Source organism: Erythrolamprus reginae, chromosome 1 (genome assembly GCF_031021105.1).
Source record: "Erythrolamprus reginae isolate rEryReg1 chromosome 1, rEryReg1.hap1, whole genome shotgun sequence".
In the NCBI taxonomy this organism is placed as follows: domain Eukaryota; kingdom Metazoa; phylum Chordata; class Lepidosauria; order Squamata; family Dipsadidae; genus Erythrolamprus; species Erythrolamprus reginae.
The window spans coordinates 179,116,194-179,131,593 of NC_091950.1; the positions used below are offsets into that span (position 1 = coordinate 179,116,194).

Below are 15,400 nucleotides of genomic sequence, written 5' to 3' on the forward strand. Positions count from 1 at the left end.
AATACTGTACTCTAGATTCATAATAGATCATTAATAGATTAAAACTAATTAATAAATTAATGAAATAATTATAAATATATAGGTATCTCTCTTCATCATTTACTGTGCTGACTTTATAACATAACTTATTGTGTTTCTTTATATACATTATAGATAAAATTGTGCTGACTTTATAATACAACTTATTGTATTTCTTTTTATATATTATATATTACAGATAAAATTGTATTGACTTTATAACATAATTCACTGTGTTTTCGTATATATATTATAGACAAAATTGATTGATAAGATTGAATCTTTCATCCCTCTACTCTATATATACCTTATTTTCATTCTATACATTAAAAAGTTATTTTTCTACTAATTCATTAATACCTTTAAATCTTTAAACAAATTTAATTGACTAACTTATTAATATATGCTTAAAGATACTAATATTATCCTACCCTTTACATTTATTTAAATAATCTTACTAATCCAAATATTGAATTCTATTCCAAAAACTAATGTGAAATACCAAATAAAAAAACCTGAAGATGTCTTCAACAAACCAAACAACAATAACAAAAACATGAGGAAAAAATAAAAATTAGCTAGTAAACTTCAACAAGCTTGCTGGAATTCTTTACTTTCTTAGTTTGGTTTCATTTTGTTGCTGAGCCCCAGTACTTTCACACTTTGCTTCATAAATAGTAGTTACTTTGATGTGTGGCTTCATTTATCAACCACATAAATTATATGGCATATATTTTTTTTCTATCTTCAGCCATTATAATTTTGCATACACTACTAATAAAAACCCCAATTAGTTTTGAAAATAATAATTGACTAGTATACCTTTAGCTGTGGGTAGAGTTTGAGTGTGAACAGGAAATTGTATCATTTTTCAAAGAGCTGTGTTCTGTTCAATATCAAAAGGATATACAGTATTTATCCAAAGTTTATAATTTAAACCAGGGATTTTTTAAAAAGATTATTTAAAACAACCCTTATTACTTGATGACAGGGTCAACCAAGAGGTTACCATCCAATTATAACTAAAATGCTTAATGACTTTGTGGTTAATAACTAGCAAAACTTATCTAATTCAAAAAGACCAAGCGAAAAGGAAAATACCAGGACGCTAAAGGCTGATAACACACTTTCCCAGAATGTTTAATTACTTAGCGGAATAATAGTGGACGATGTTCAAAACTGTTTAGAAGAAAATAATATCATTCCAGTGCAGAAGATAGGAGGATCCAGGAATTTATCTAAAAACCTGGTGTATTTTCTCTTCTTCTGGAGTTCTACTTATAATTAAATCTAATTGTTGTTAACTTTGTTTAATTTTTTCATTATTTTGGATTAGTTTAACATGTTTCTTCTAATTCTTTTATTTTTTTCTTCAAATTTTAATTTCCCTCTACTGCTATATTGTGTTTTTTTCTGATGTGTTGCAAGCCATATCAGAATTCCTCATACAGTGAACCCTCGATCATCGCGAGGGTTCCGTTCCAGGACCCCACGCGATGATCGATTTTTAGCGAAGTAGCGGTGCGGAAGTAAAAACACCATCTGCGCATGCGCAGATGGTGTTTTTGCTTCCACTGCCGCCCGCCCTTCGCCCGCCCACCCCGTTGCTCGCGCCCGCCCACCCCGTTGCTCACGCTGTTGCTGGGGCCGCTTCCCAGCTGGGGAGCCGAGCTAGGGAGTCCCCACCGCGCGCGCGTTGCTGGGGAAAGCGCGCGTGCTTGGGGACATCGCAGCTCCGCTCCCCAGCTGGGAAGCGGAGCTAGGGATTCCCCAAGCGCGCGCGCTTTCCCCAGCAACGCGCGCGCAGTGGGGACTCCCTAGCTCGGCTCCCCAGCTGGGAAGCGGAGCTAGGGATTCCCCAAGCGCGCGCGCTTTCCCCAGCAACGCGCGCGCGGTGGGGACTCCCTAGCTCGGCTCCCCAGCTGGGAAGCGGAGCTAGGGATTCCCCAAGCGCGCGCGCTTTCCCCAGCAACGCGCGCGCGGTGGGGACTCCATAGCTCGGCTCCCCAGCTGGGAAGCGGAGCTAGGGATTCCCCAAGCGCGCGCGCTTTCCCCAGCAACGCGCGCGCGGTGGGGACTCCCTAGCTCGGCTCCCCAGCTGGGAAGCGGAGCTAGGGATTCCCCAAGCGTGCGCGCTTTCCCCAGCAACGCGCGCGCGGTGGGGACTCCCTAGCTCGGCTCCCCAGCTGGGGAGCGGAGCTGCGATGTCCCCAAGCGTGCGGGCACCGCCCGCCCGCCCACGCTGTTGCTGGGGCCGCTTCCCAGCTGGGGAGCCGAGCTGGGGTGTCCCCGCGCGTGCCGCCCGGCCGCCCACGCCGTTGCTCGCGCCGCCACTGGGGTCTTACGGGGGCAAGAGGGGGAAGACCCAGGGAAGCCTCTGCCCGGCGGGGAAACTCCACCATCTACGCATGCGTGGAAGGGCACGCATGCGCAGATGGTGGAGTTTACTTCCGGGTTGAAAACTCGCGAAATAGCCCTTTCGCGATCCTTGAGGACGCGAAACTCGAGGGTTCACTGTATATAAGTTTTACCTTTACATATGCACACACACAATTCTTTTTTGAATTGTGTTATTTCTTGATGAATAGCAATATCATCATGTTCATCAACATTATCTTGAAAAAATGCATTAGTGAGCCCATATAAAGACCAGGAGTAAAGTTCAACTTGAGGTTTCTTTCTCTCTCTTTTTTTACAGTTATTTAATTTTGATTCAGTTTCTTTTTAGTCCAAATTAAACAAGGAAAGTATTACTAACATTCTTCTTCTCTTTTTATTGGATAAAGATCAGTAAAGGTAGCAGGACTAACTTCTTTCATTCTTCAAATATGAAAGCTATTGACAACTGTTTAATTAATGTGCTTGAAAGCATTTCAGGTTTTTTTCATGTATTTTCATAAGATTGATAATAATCTTAAAATATGCCTTTCTTTTGGGTTCTTATTCCTGATGCAATTTAAGGAACAGCCTTTATCAGATTTGATCGGTTTTAAGAATTGCTGCCAAGAAAAAGCTTTTAGATTCACTGTTCATTAAATATTAATAGTCTATATTTTTGCTTCATTTTAATAAGGCTTCAAGGTATCAAAAACTCAATCTATATAACATCATAAATAAGGATATCCAAAGCAGTAAGCTATTTTTAGCAAGGCATATCCAACAATATAGTTTTAAACAACTGCAAAAAATAAGTTTGGAATGAATTCTTTGAACACTGGAAAAACTATCTTCACCTGCATATTTTATTTATTTTTTATTTATTAAGTACATATTGATAATATACAAAGATGTAACATTGTTTATATCTATTAAATGGGTATGATAAGAGGGAACATTAGGACAGAATATTTTTAAAATAAGAACATGGTCTGCCAAATCAACAAAGGAATATGAATTCTTTTTTTCACAGACTTCCTTCTATACTTACTTGAAAGGAAGTGTCATTCTCCCCCCTCCACCCGAATAATTTAAAATTTGGAGACGTTAGGACTCTAGGATTTGATCTGTGATTTCATCCCCCTGAATGGTAATTTGTTTTTTATTTGTTGTATTTTTTTGTATCTCTAAGGGTGAATAGCTATGGAAATTTGTGAAAAGGGCGAGATGAGATGTAATAATAGAAGTTAATTTGTCTTAATTTTGGATGAATATAGTTCATGTTTAAATAGTTTTGCAATAAAAAAACAAATTATGTGGCATTAATGATTGTCAAGTCCTAGTGACCATATAGATTTTCTCCATGATGATTTGTCTCTAACTTGGTTTTCCAACAGTGCACTCCATCACTGCTGTAACTGAATCCATTTCCTTTAGTGCCAATCTCTTCTCTTTTCTTCCCCCCTCCCCTCAGAAAGCTGGATCTTTTGCATAATATGCCTGAAGTAGAATAATTTGAGCCTGGTCATTTATGCCTCAAGTTAGAGCCTTGGGTTAATTTTTTGTTGATCTATGGATTTCTTTCCTTGGCTGTTACAAGGACAATTAGATATTCAGGGATTCCCATTTTTGAGCAGCTTACACAGCTTGATATGATCCAGATAATCAAAGACTTTCTATAATCAATGAGGCTCATACTGATTTTGGCTTTCTCAGTGTTCCTGGCTTTTTATAAAGCCCACTTGAACGTCTGTCACCCTTTTTTTTTTCATGTAGGGTTCTGATAATCATTACATGATACTAAACATTATTTTACTTGCATGTGAAATTAAGGATATTGTATTACAATTTTCATCTTCAGTAAAGTGCCCTTTTTTGGCATGGGAATATACATTGACCTTTTTCAGTATGTGGGCCACTATGTCATTCTCTAGATTGCTTAGGAAAGCTTGGTTAGAACCATTACTGATTCTTATTCTGTTGCCTCCCATATTTCACATACTATCTGTCAATGTAAGCTGTCTAACTTGGTAATGACCATAATCTAACTTCATTTTCTAGACATTTTTGTAAATAAGGAATATCTTTTAAGTTATCTTGGATATTAACATTTCTACTATACAATATTTTAGTATCTTCCTTCTATTTTCCTTTGATCTTTTTAAAATCAATTGGTTTCCAGTTTTCTTTTATTTTTTCTCCATTTTTGGTTAATGACTTTGGGTATGGCTAGGTGGGGGGGCATGTGACTTAATAGGTGTGGTTGTGAGTGATGTCAAGTTGGCCACATCCACTCAGTCACCTGACTAGCAAACCACACCCACAAAATAAGCTACTCCACAAAACCAGTAGTAATTTTTTTAGAACCCACCCCTGTCCTAAGCCATACAATCCAACTGCAGTATTCCATTGAACTACTAGGGGAGCACTTTAGGAGCAGAGCTGTTGCTAAACATTGGCTAATGCAATTATGCCAGTTATATTGTAAGGAGCTATTAGAGAATCATTGCCTCAGAACTGTTTAAGATATGTTGTTGTTACAATAAAGGTTAGTTGAGTTACAGTCTTTCATCTCACCTCAGTTACTACCCCATCATCTATTAAACATAACACCAACTATATATTTTTCTTCCATGTTTCCAACTTTATTCTCAGCGATGGGCTACGAGCTGATACGCTAAATTGCGCTTGCCGCCACGGCTCATAAGTTCTTTTGGGACCAGTGCAATTTTGCTGCTGCACCTGTGGAGGTAGCAAAATTGCGTCCGTGTTTCAGTGAGATTTTACCTGCGGCTCTGTGCGCGATTTTGCTACCTTCACAGGTGCAGCAGCAAAAACGCGCTGGTTCCGCAAAAACTAAAGAGCCGCGGCGGCGAGCGCAATTTAGCATTCCAGCTCGTAGCCCACCGCTGGTTGTTCTAGTCTCCAGTCACAAGAAGTACATTTTGTTCACATATTCTGTTGTTTTCAAATCAAACTAGATAATAAAACTCATCAGCTTCCTCTTCTGCATCAATAATTGCAGCATAAACTTTTGAATGATCATCATACTAAAAGCTGATCCACAAAGTCTAATAAATACTGTTCAGTAAAGAATTGCATTGTAGCTATGTATAGTTCTTGGTGTACCCTTCCTAAATATAAAAGCAGTGCCAGTTTTTCTATTTTTCAAGTACTGACTAATAAACAGTGTGAACCTCTGACTGAAGTGCCCAATCCCAATCTCAATTCACTGGTGCCTTAAATGTCAATTTAGAGTCAATTCATTTCACCTTTGAGCTTTCCCATGTTCTTAACATTCTATGTTTCTACAGTAATTGCCTTTGCAGCTTCAGATTTTCTCTTCCCGTATGGCAACATCAGCAACTGGACTCCCAAAGGCTCTCATCTAGCCACATCATAAACATCATTAACAGTCTGAAAAAAACCTCAGCTTTTCCTCAGTGGCATGTTAAGTGCCATCTGACCTGAAGCATCCATCATCCAGAACTATATCCTTAATCATTTTATATTTTCTATCCAAAAGGTCCCCACCTTACCTCAGGACTTGAGAGGAATGGGGAGGCTATTTGGACAGTATACAAAAACAAATGATCTGAAATAATAAAATTTCACAATAAAAGCAAACCCAAAGGACAAAATTGCAGAGCAACCAGCTAGGTTCAAGTCTGCCTTTAAAATGCAGCTCACCTTTAATGTTGCATAAAAAGTTTTAAGAATCCATTCTTTTCTGAATTACTACAGCATGCAAAACTACAGAACTCATCTCATCAATACTCGTCTGAGTATTGTATTGGCAGTTCTGTGTTAGCAAAAACTTCAGAAGAGAAGGATTTAGGGGTAGTGATTTCTCAAAATGGGTGAACAGTGCAGTCAGGCAGTAGGGAAAGCAAGTAGAATGCTTGGCTGCATAGCTAGAGGTATAACAAGCAGGATGAGGGAGATTGTGATCCCGCTGTATAGAGCGCTGGTTAGACCACATTTGGAATACTGTGTTCAATTCTGGAGACCTCACCTACAAAAAGATATTGATAAAATAGAAAGGGTCCAAAGACGGGCTACAAAAATGGTGGAAGGTCTTAAGCATAAAGCCTATCAGGACAAACTTAATGAACTCAATCTGTATAGTCTGGAGGAGAGAAGGGAAAAGGGGGGGACATGATCAAAACATTTAAATATGTCAAAGAGTTAAATAGGTTTCAGGAGGGAAGTGTTTTTAATAGGAAAGTGAACCCAAGAACAAGGGGACACAATCTGAAGTTAGTTGGGGGAAAGAACAGAAGCAACGTGAGAAAATATTATTTGGCTAAAAGAGTAGTAGATCCTTGGAAAAATTTCCAGCAGACTTGGTTGTAAATCCACAGTAACTGAATTTAAACATGCCTGGGATAAACATATATCCATCCTAAAATAGAATACAGGAAATAATATAAGGGCAGACTAGATGGACCATGAGGTCTTTTTCTTCCGTCAATCTTCTATGTTTCTATATTAGTTAGAGAAATGCTGCAGTAGACAATATTATGAGTGTAGGCTGCAGCTGAGAAAAAGCATGCATTAATTTGCATGAGTTGAGGTTCTGCTCAGATTAGTGTCTGTCACATGAAACTTCCCACTGCAAAATATACAGAGAAGCATTTTCAGAAACGAAGGGACATGGGATTGTTATAACTCTGTCCATCATTAAACAGGCCAGTTCCTGTGTAAGAGAATGAAGAGGGACAAATGAACCATTTAAAAATAGAATCTTCATTCTCTGTTTCCCTGCAGAACAAAATTATAGCCAGCGCAAAATGATTGACAGACTATGCTGGAAGCCTTGGCAATAAGACCACCACAGTTGGAATAAAGCAAACAGTAAAAAAAAAAAAAAGTACTTGGCAAGTAATTTTGATTGCAAATTATAGTACAGGTCAGTGCCTAAGCAAGTATCCCTACTCTTAGTTTAATACCATTTTATGTTCCTTAAATGCCATAGAACTAAAATAAATTAAATACAAATATAGCAACTTGACTGGCTTGCAGATTGAATTGGAAATACAGCATATCAAATGTATGACATTTGAAACATTGCATTGTTTTATAATATGTTTCATTTCTACAGTAAATATTTTTTGAAATATTAAGAATATAGTATTAAATGGCAGTTTGTATCATAATGTTGTAATAAGAAAGAATAGGATATAGTTCATAGTCTGCATGCTTAGCTTCAGCAATAGTCCCGGTTTTTCTATTATATAAAAGCTGGAATTACACGTTTCAGAAGCACTGTTTCAGGACCAGCTAAATTTAATTTTAAAAAAGCAATATTGAAGTTTTCATTCTTATAAAACTTTGGGATTTGTTTTTTCTATGTGTGATATGGAACCTCAAAATATTAATGTTTTCATAACGTGTTAAACTGGAACATTACATAAATTACTGGTATGCAGTGAGGGAAAGCTTGTTGATTTTACACTCATCAATCAATCACTCCTTTATGTCCTGTCTCAGGCCTGATACACAAACCCTCACACAAAAGAAAATACAGTGATCCCTCGGTTAGCGCGGGGGTTACGTTCCAAGACCTCCCGCGCTAACCGATTTCCGCGTTATACTGGATGCGGAAGTAAAAAACCTTCTGCGCATGCGCGCCCTGGCCGCACATGCGCAGAAGGTGGAGCGACGCAAATTCGGAGGCTGGCAATACAATGGTGATTTTTCCGGGCTCCTTGCCGCTACCCCCCCGCCCCGCCCGATTCGCCCCGCTCACCGGCTTTCTTGGGGCAGCGCTGGCGGCAATGGCAAACCTCCCTCCCTCCTTCCCTTCTCTCCTTCCTCTCACCGGCTTTCTTGGGGCAGCGCTGGCGGCAATGGCAAACCTCCCTCCCTCCTTCCCTTCTCTCCTTCCTCTCACCGGCTTTCTTGGGGCAGCGCTGGCGGCAATGGCAAACCTCCCTCCTTCCCTTCTCTCCTTCCTCTCACCGGCTTTCTTGGGGCAGCGCTGGCGGCAATGGCAAACCTCCCTCCTTCCCTTCTCTCCTTCCTCTCACCGGCTTTCTTGGGGCAGCGCTGGCGGCAATGGCAACCCTCCCTCCCTCCCTTCTCTCCCTCCCTCCTTCCCTCCTTCTCTCCCTCCCTCCTTCCTTCCCTCCTTCTCTTCTCTCCCTCCCTCCCTTCTCTCCCTCCCTCCTTCCTTCCCTCCTTCTCTTCTCTCCCTCCCTTCTCTCCCTCCCTCCTTCCCTCCTTCTCTCCCTCCCTTCTCTCCCTCCCTCCTTCCTTCCCCTCCTTCTCTTCTCTCCCTCCCTTCTCTCCCTCCCTCCTTCCTTCCCTCCTTCTCTTCTCTCCCTCCCTCCCTTCTCTCCCTCCTTTCTCAAAAAGCACTTAAACTGTAACTGTACTGTACTGTACTGTGTAATGACAGAATAAAACCCCCCAGCCCTCACCTGTGTTTGAATTTCATTCATTCACTCAGTCATTCATTCATTCATTCTTCTGTACAGACTGTGTGCCACTCAGTCCCAACACTTTTAACCCATAAATTACCATTTCCCATCCCCTTAATTACCATTACCTACTGTACACATTGAATAAGACTCTTAAGTTATGAACAATAACATATTTATTTACTGTACATTTTTTGGGGTGGGGTGGGGTGGGGGTTAGCATAACTGGGATACAGTAACTAGAGATCTTCTTCTATCACCATTTCTACAATGGACGCTGCAGGTGATGGTGTGACAGACCTCTTGGTTTTTGTGACAAACATGGTCATGGGCAGTTGTTGGCGCCATTTCTTTTTCTGGGCTAACATGGATCTGTATGGTGCAAAGATGTTGTCAAGGGAGGCATTAAACTGTATAGAGCGAGTCATGTTGGGATCCCAAAGTTCCACCATGCGTTGTACATTTGAAGTGGCTCTGTTCAGTTCTGCAAGCCGCTCAAGCGTTAGGCCAACATCTTCTTCTTCCTCAGCTTGTTCAGCTTCCGCTTCCTCCTCTTCTTCACTCGCTGACCTGGTCAGCTCCTCCAGATCTTTGTCTGTCAGCGGTAGGCCATGCTCATCAAGCAAACCATTGACTTCCTCTGCTGTCATGTCAACGAAGCCTTCTCCACCCAGTGCCTGTGCCAGCTTCACAGAGGTCTGGACTGCAGCATCTTGGATTTCTTCGGGAGCAAATCCCTTGTAATCATGCACCCACTTCTGGCCACAATTTCCTCCAGCAGGCATTCATTGTCTGTGTCTTCATATCTGTCAAGGCATTCTGAATGTTCTTCAGACAAGATGCAATTGTGTACTGACGCCAGTAGGCCTTCAATGTGAAGTTGTCATCAGCATCCATTGCTTCCACGATGCTTCCAAGAGAATTGCGCGTGTACAGTGCCTTAAATGCACGGATAATACCTTGATCCATCGGCTGGATAAGCGATGTGGTGTTTGGTGGCAAGAATTCAACTTGCACCCCATCATGTTCATGGTCCAGGTGATCATGGCCGCCAGCATTGTCCATTAGGAGAAGCACTTTGAAATCAAGTCCTTTGCGAGCCAAATACACCTCCACCTGTGGGATGAAGCAGTGATGAAACCAGTCCCGCGTGAGGGGTTTTGTAATCCATGCTTTAGCATTATGCATCCAGTACACTGGCAATGTATTCTTATTTCTGTTCTTGAGGGCTCTTGGATTTTGTGACTTATAAATTAGCCCTGGCTTCAGCAAAAAGCCTGCTGCATTCCCACACATGATCAAAGTCACTCGATCTTTCATGGCCTTAAAGCCAGGGGCTTTGGCTTCATCTTGCATCAAGAAAGTCCTTGAAGGCATCCTCTTCCAGAACAGGCCTGTTTCGTCCATGTTGAACACCTGTTCTGGAAGGTAGCCCCCTTCTGCAATTAGCTCTTTAAACGTGCGCTGGACAAAGTTTTCTGCTGCACCTGTATCTGCTGAGGCAGCTTCTCCGTGCAATGACACACTCTTCAGGCCATAGCGCCGTTGAAATTTCTCAAACCACCCTTTGCTTGCTGTGAATGTGGCTGGGGCTGAGGCTGAGGCTGAGGCTGCAGAATGACAGGAAAGGGAGAGAGAAGTGACTTGAATGAAAGCATAAAGAGTAAATGCCCACCTCCTTCCCTCCTTCCTTCCTTCCCTCCTTCCCTCTCTTCTCTCCCTCCCTCCCTCCTTCCCTCCTTCCTTCTCTTCTCTCCCTCCCTCCCTCCTTCCTTCTCTTCTCTCCCTCCCTCCTTCCTTCTCTTCTCTCCCTCCCTCCTTCCCTCCTTCCTTCTCTTCTCTCCCTCCCTCCTTCCTTCTCTTCTCTCCCTCCCTCCCTCCTTCCCTCCTTCCTTCTCTTCTCTCCCTCCCTCCCTCCTTCTCTTCTCTCCCTCCCTCCTTCCCTCCTTCCCTCCCTCCCTCCTTCCCTTCTCTCCCTCCCTCCTTCCCTCCCTCCCTCCTTCCCTCCTTCCCTGCTCCTTCCTTAAAAAACACTTAAATACAGTATCTAATGACAGAATAAAAAACCCCAGCCCTTACCTGCGTTTCCCTCATCTGCATCGCCTTCTTCTGTGTCTTCAAGACGGTTGTACAATTGTTGTGCTTTGGTTCTTATAGTGTTGGTATCCAAAGCAATGCTCTTTTTGCGGCAGTCTTGTACCCACAGGGACAAAGCAGCTTCCATCTTCATAAGCCGTTTGTTTCGAGGCGTCACCATTCTTTTGCAGCCTTGTTGAATGCCATCAGAGAACTTTGCCTTATCTTTTTCTCGTCGTCACGAATGGTTCGCACACTCGATTCGTTGATCCCATACTGCCGACCAACATCTGCATAAGAGCGTCCCTCTTTCAGCATGTCCAAAATGTCAATTTTCTCTTTAATTGTGAGTATCCTCCTGGTCTTTTTAGCGTCGCCGCCAGCACTCCGAGCACAACGTTTAGGAGGCATCTTGCAACAAGTCTGAACAAGTTCCAAAAGTTCAGTTGCAAAGCTTTTTTTTGCGTTTGCAACGATTGGTCGAGATTTTGGCCAATCAGCAATCAGCATGACGTCATCGGGCGGGAAAAACCGTGGTATAGCAAAAACCCCGCGAACTTATTTTTTAATTAATATTTTTTGAAAAACCGCGTTGCAGCGTTTCGCGCTAATCGAGAACGCGTAAATCGAGGGACCACTGTAGTTCAGAAGCTTTCCTTTGGTTAAGCAGTTACAAACGCAGTAAGCAGGTCATGTAGGCAGATTCTTAAGCAGTTCTGAATCCCTTAGAAACTTACAGGCAAGTTCTTAATAAGCAAAGTCTAAGCAGCAGGCTGAAGCATTTTCAGGGGTCATAATATACCCGGTAAATCAAAGCATTGTCAGTGGTCTTAATATACCTGGCAAGTCATCAGTAAAAGAAGAGTTTTAATGGGCAAAAGTTCAGTTTCAGTAAGAAACGTGCTTGTTTCCAATGAAGGGGGCTAGAAGAGTAGTCGCTCCTGAATTGTAATGATATGTGGGAATGACCTTAGGACGCAGAAAGAAAAGTCAGAACCCAGACTACTGTCGTGCAAAAGATATCTCATCCCACTAACAAAAAAGAGGCATGGGGTGTGTCTCAGAATGAAGCCTCCCTAGTTTTCTGGAAAATAAAAGTAAAAGAGAAATTATATGTTTTCATACTTACAAGAGTTTGTTACTGTAAATTTACAATAGAGTATTAATTTAGTATAAATGTTTATGGTTTGCACTTCATATCTTGACTAACAAACAAACAAAATGCTGGGTGAAGCCAATCAAGGCTGGGGATACCCCTGACATACACGGAGCACTCTTTGGGGCTCAGTGGTCTTTCCAGGTCCACACCTTCTGAAAGTGGAAACAGCTGCTCATTGCTGGGTGGATCAACTCCAAGTGATTGAGTGTGCAGTTTGTTTGTTTGTTTGTTTGTTTAGTTAGTTAGTTAGTCCAATACACAATGAGGGTTTTAGTGGATATACTGTATATCTATATACACATAGTAAAATACATCATGAAGGTTATAGAGGAGATACTCATAGTAAAATATATCTAAGAAATAATAGAGAAGAAGGTATAGTAATAGAACATATCAATGAAAGAATAGAAAAAGAGATGAATAGAAGAAAGGTATAGGAGATATAGGAGAGAAATAGGACAGGGGACGGAAGGCCATCTGGCTCTCCCAGGAAGTTTTCATATAAAATTCCTGTTTTGCAATTCTCCAGATTCTAGAACTTTCCATCTGGCTCTCCCAGGGAGTTTTCATATAAAATTCCTGTTTTGCAATTTTCCAGAGTCTAGAACTTTCTTGAAATGTTTGATCCCATATTTTATGTGTATCAAAGATGGAAAAGACTATTCCGGAAGTATCAGATGAGATGGTAATGTTAGGAACTATGGAGGAAATATGCTAGTTGAATACCCACTATTTTCAAGTCATTGCTTTTTTTTTTTTAATTATTATTTTTCTCAAACAAACATGACAAACACAACATATAACATTTAGTGGAGCTACAGTCACTCCGCTCAAAATAGAAGTCTTCATTATACAAAAAGAAGAAAGATCTTATTGTTGTTTGACACCATCTATGAAATATATAAAAGTATCTATTTTAAGACACTACATAAAAACACATCTAAAAGTTTATAAGAATATATATAGTAATTCTTAATTTGTAAAATAAAGAAGACAAGAGAAAAAGAAATTACATTTATATTATAGATAATCACAATCTAACACGTTTTTACTATTAGGTACAAATTTTCAAAGTGATATAACAGCAAGCTTATCTCTTTTTCTTTTTATCCCACCAAATATATACGTTCTGCCAGATATCATAACATTCTGAGTCTTCTTGATTATTTAACAGTCTTATCATCATGTCGAGCTCTGCGCATTCTAAGACTTTCTTAAGTATTTCTGCTTCTTTTGGAATCTCTGTTTCTTTCCATTTTTGAGCAAAAACTATCCTAGCTGCTACTAATATATGAACTATTAAGTAATATATGTCTTTTTATATTTGTTATTTGATATACCTAATAAAAAAATTCTGGTGTTTTCTTAATTTCTTGCTGTATTATTTCTCTTAACCATTTTTTAATTAAATTCCAGTATTCTTTTACTTTTGAGCATGTCCGCCAAGTGTGGTAATAAGTGCCTATTTCTGTTTTGCACTTCCAACAGTTAGGTGATCTAGTTTGAAACATTTTTGAAATTCTATTTGGTGGCAAGTGCCATCTATAAAACATCTTAATTTGGTTTTCTTTAAAGGAAGTTGACTTTGTTATTTTCCAATTATATGTCCATACCCTTTCCCAAGTATTTAAATCTATCTCTTTGTTTAAGTTTCTGCACCAGCTAATCATATTGTCTTTTAATATCCATTCTATATTTTTACAGTTAATTAAGAATTTATATGTTTTCCCAATCAGTTTTCCTTGGTCCGTTGTTAATAGTTTACCTAAAATATTATTATCTTTTCTAAGTATATATGTTGTTTTGTCTTTGTGGAACCTGGACTTAATCTGTGCATATTGCCACCAATCTATAACTATACCTGCTTCTGACAGTTCCTGGTTTGTTTTTAAATTCCACTGATTATCTACTAGGTCCCTATTTTTCCATATTTTACCTTCTTGTATTAAGGTTGGGTAACTTATAGCTTCAATCAGGGATATCCATTCTGGCAAAACTAAAAAATGATCTTTTTTTATGTCATTCCAGACTTCTATAAGTGCCTTTCCATTCTGGCAAAACTAAAAAATGATCTTTTTTTATGTCATTCCAGACTTCTATAAGTGCCTTTCTAATTGTATGTCTCTTAAAGTAGGAATGCGTTTTATACTTTTCATACCATATAAAAGCATGCCACCCTAACATTAAGTCATGTCCCTTCTAAATTTAATAGTCTTCTATTTTGTAGGGTAAGCCACTCTTTAATCCAAGTTAAAGTTGCGGCTTGGTAATACAACTTCCAATTTCGGAGGGCAAAGCCTCCTCTTTCCTTTACGTCTTCTAACACGCACTGCTTTATTCTGGGCTTTTTGGCTTGCCATATAGATTTTTTTTGTTACCCTTGTTAGTTCTTTAAAGAAATCTTTTCCTGGGTTTATCGGAATTACTTGAAATAAAAACAATACTTTGGGTAGAATATTTATCTTAATTGTGGAGATCCTACCTAGCAATGATAATTGCAGATTATTCCAAATTGCTAAGTCATTTTTAATTTTGCTTTAAAAGTTTGGTATAATTATCTTCTTTTAATGACATGGATTTTGCTGATATCCAGATACCTAAGTATTTTACTTTCTTAGTTATCTTCATGTTTGATTTTGTTTCTAATTGCTTTATCTGAAGGTCTGTCATATTTTTAGTTAATATTTGTGTCTTATTTTTGTTGATTTTCAGACCGGCTACTGTCCCATAGTCTTCTATTGAGACTATTAGATTTGAAATAGAAATTAATGGATCCTCTAATATAAAGACGACGTCATCTGCAAAGGCCTGTAGTTTATATGTTTCTTTTTTTTAATTTCTAAGCCTTTAATGTTTTTTCAAGTCATTGCTATTGGGTTCCTTCCTTCATTCCTCCATTTTTTTCCCAAAGGTGGTAGCTTTGTAATGGACCTTATAGTTCACTCTATAGTTTGTATGATAATGGATTTTTCCATTCTGTTTCACAGTATATAAAGTATTATTTTTCAAACTTAACAATTGGAATGGCTTGATCATTTAGAATTATTCAGCAATCTTTGCCATTACAGAGAAATCTAAGAGGTAAAGCTCAAATATAAGAAATGTTGAAAAAATACTGATCCCCTTCCAACAACAATAGATATCAGATGAATTAAAGCTACATACAAAGAAAAAAATACACACATTCATATTACTATATTCTTTGTGGGGGCTAGGTCTGTCCTTTTCAATTATGGAAAAGCATGAATAGCCATTAATATGAATCTCTGTCCCATTTTGGCTCTTCATAAAATGTAAGAAAAGAAATGTCTTGACACATTCTATGGATATGTGAATACAGTATATG

At 39.5% G+C, this 15,400-nt stretch overlaps 1 protein-coding gene across 5 annotated transcripts in view; it reads left to right on the plus strand.

Annotated features, from left to right (window-relative positions):
* Positions 1 to 15,400, plus strand: part of KCNJ3 (potassium inwardly rectifying channel subfamily J member 3) — a 176,879-nt gene that overhangs the window by 107,575 nt on the left and 53,904 nt on the right. The window contains exon 4 of one of the 5 annotated variants that reach the window (XR_011557278.1): positions 7,165 to 7,306. The exons of 2 other annotated variants lie outside the window; for them this stretch is intronic. Coding sequence is in view for 2 of the 3 variants with exons in the window: in XM_070731539.1 (XP_070587640.1) it covers positions 3,428 to 3,489 (62 nt within the window). In the remaining variant the exon portion in view is untranslated. Of the gene's footprint in view, positions 1 to 3,427; positions 3,499 to 7,164; positions 7,307 to 14,766; positions 14,861 to 15,400 lie in introns of those variants that run through there. 2 more of the 5 variants (XM_070731540.1, XM_070731539.1) reach the window with 2 other exon arrangements.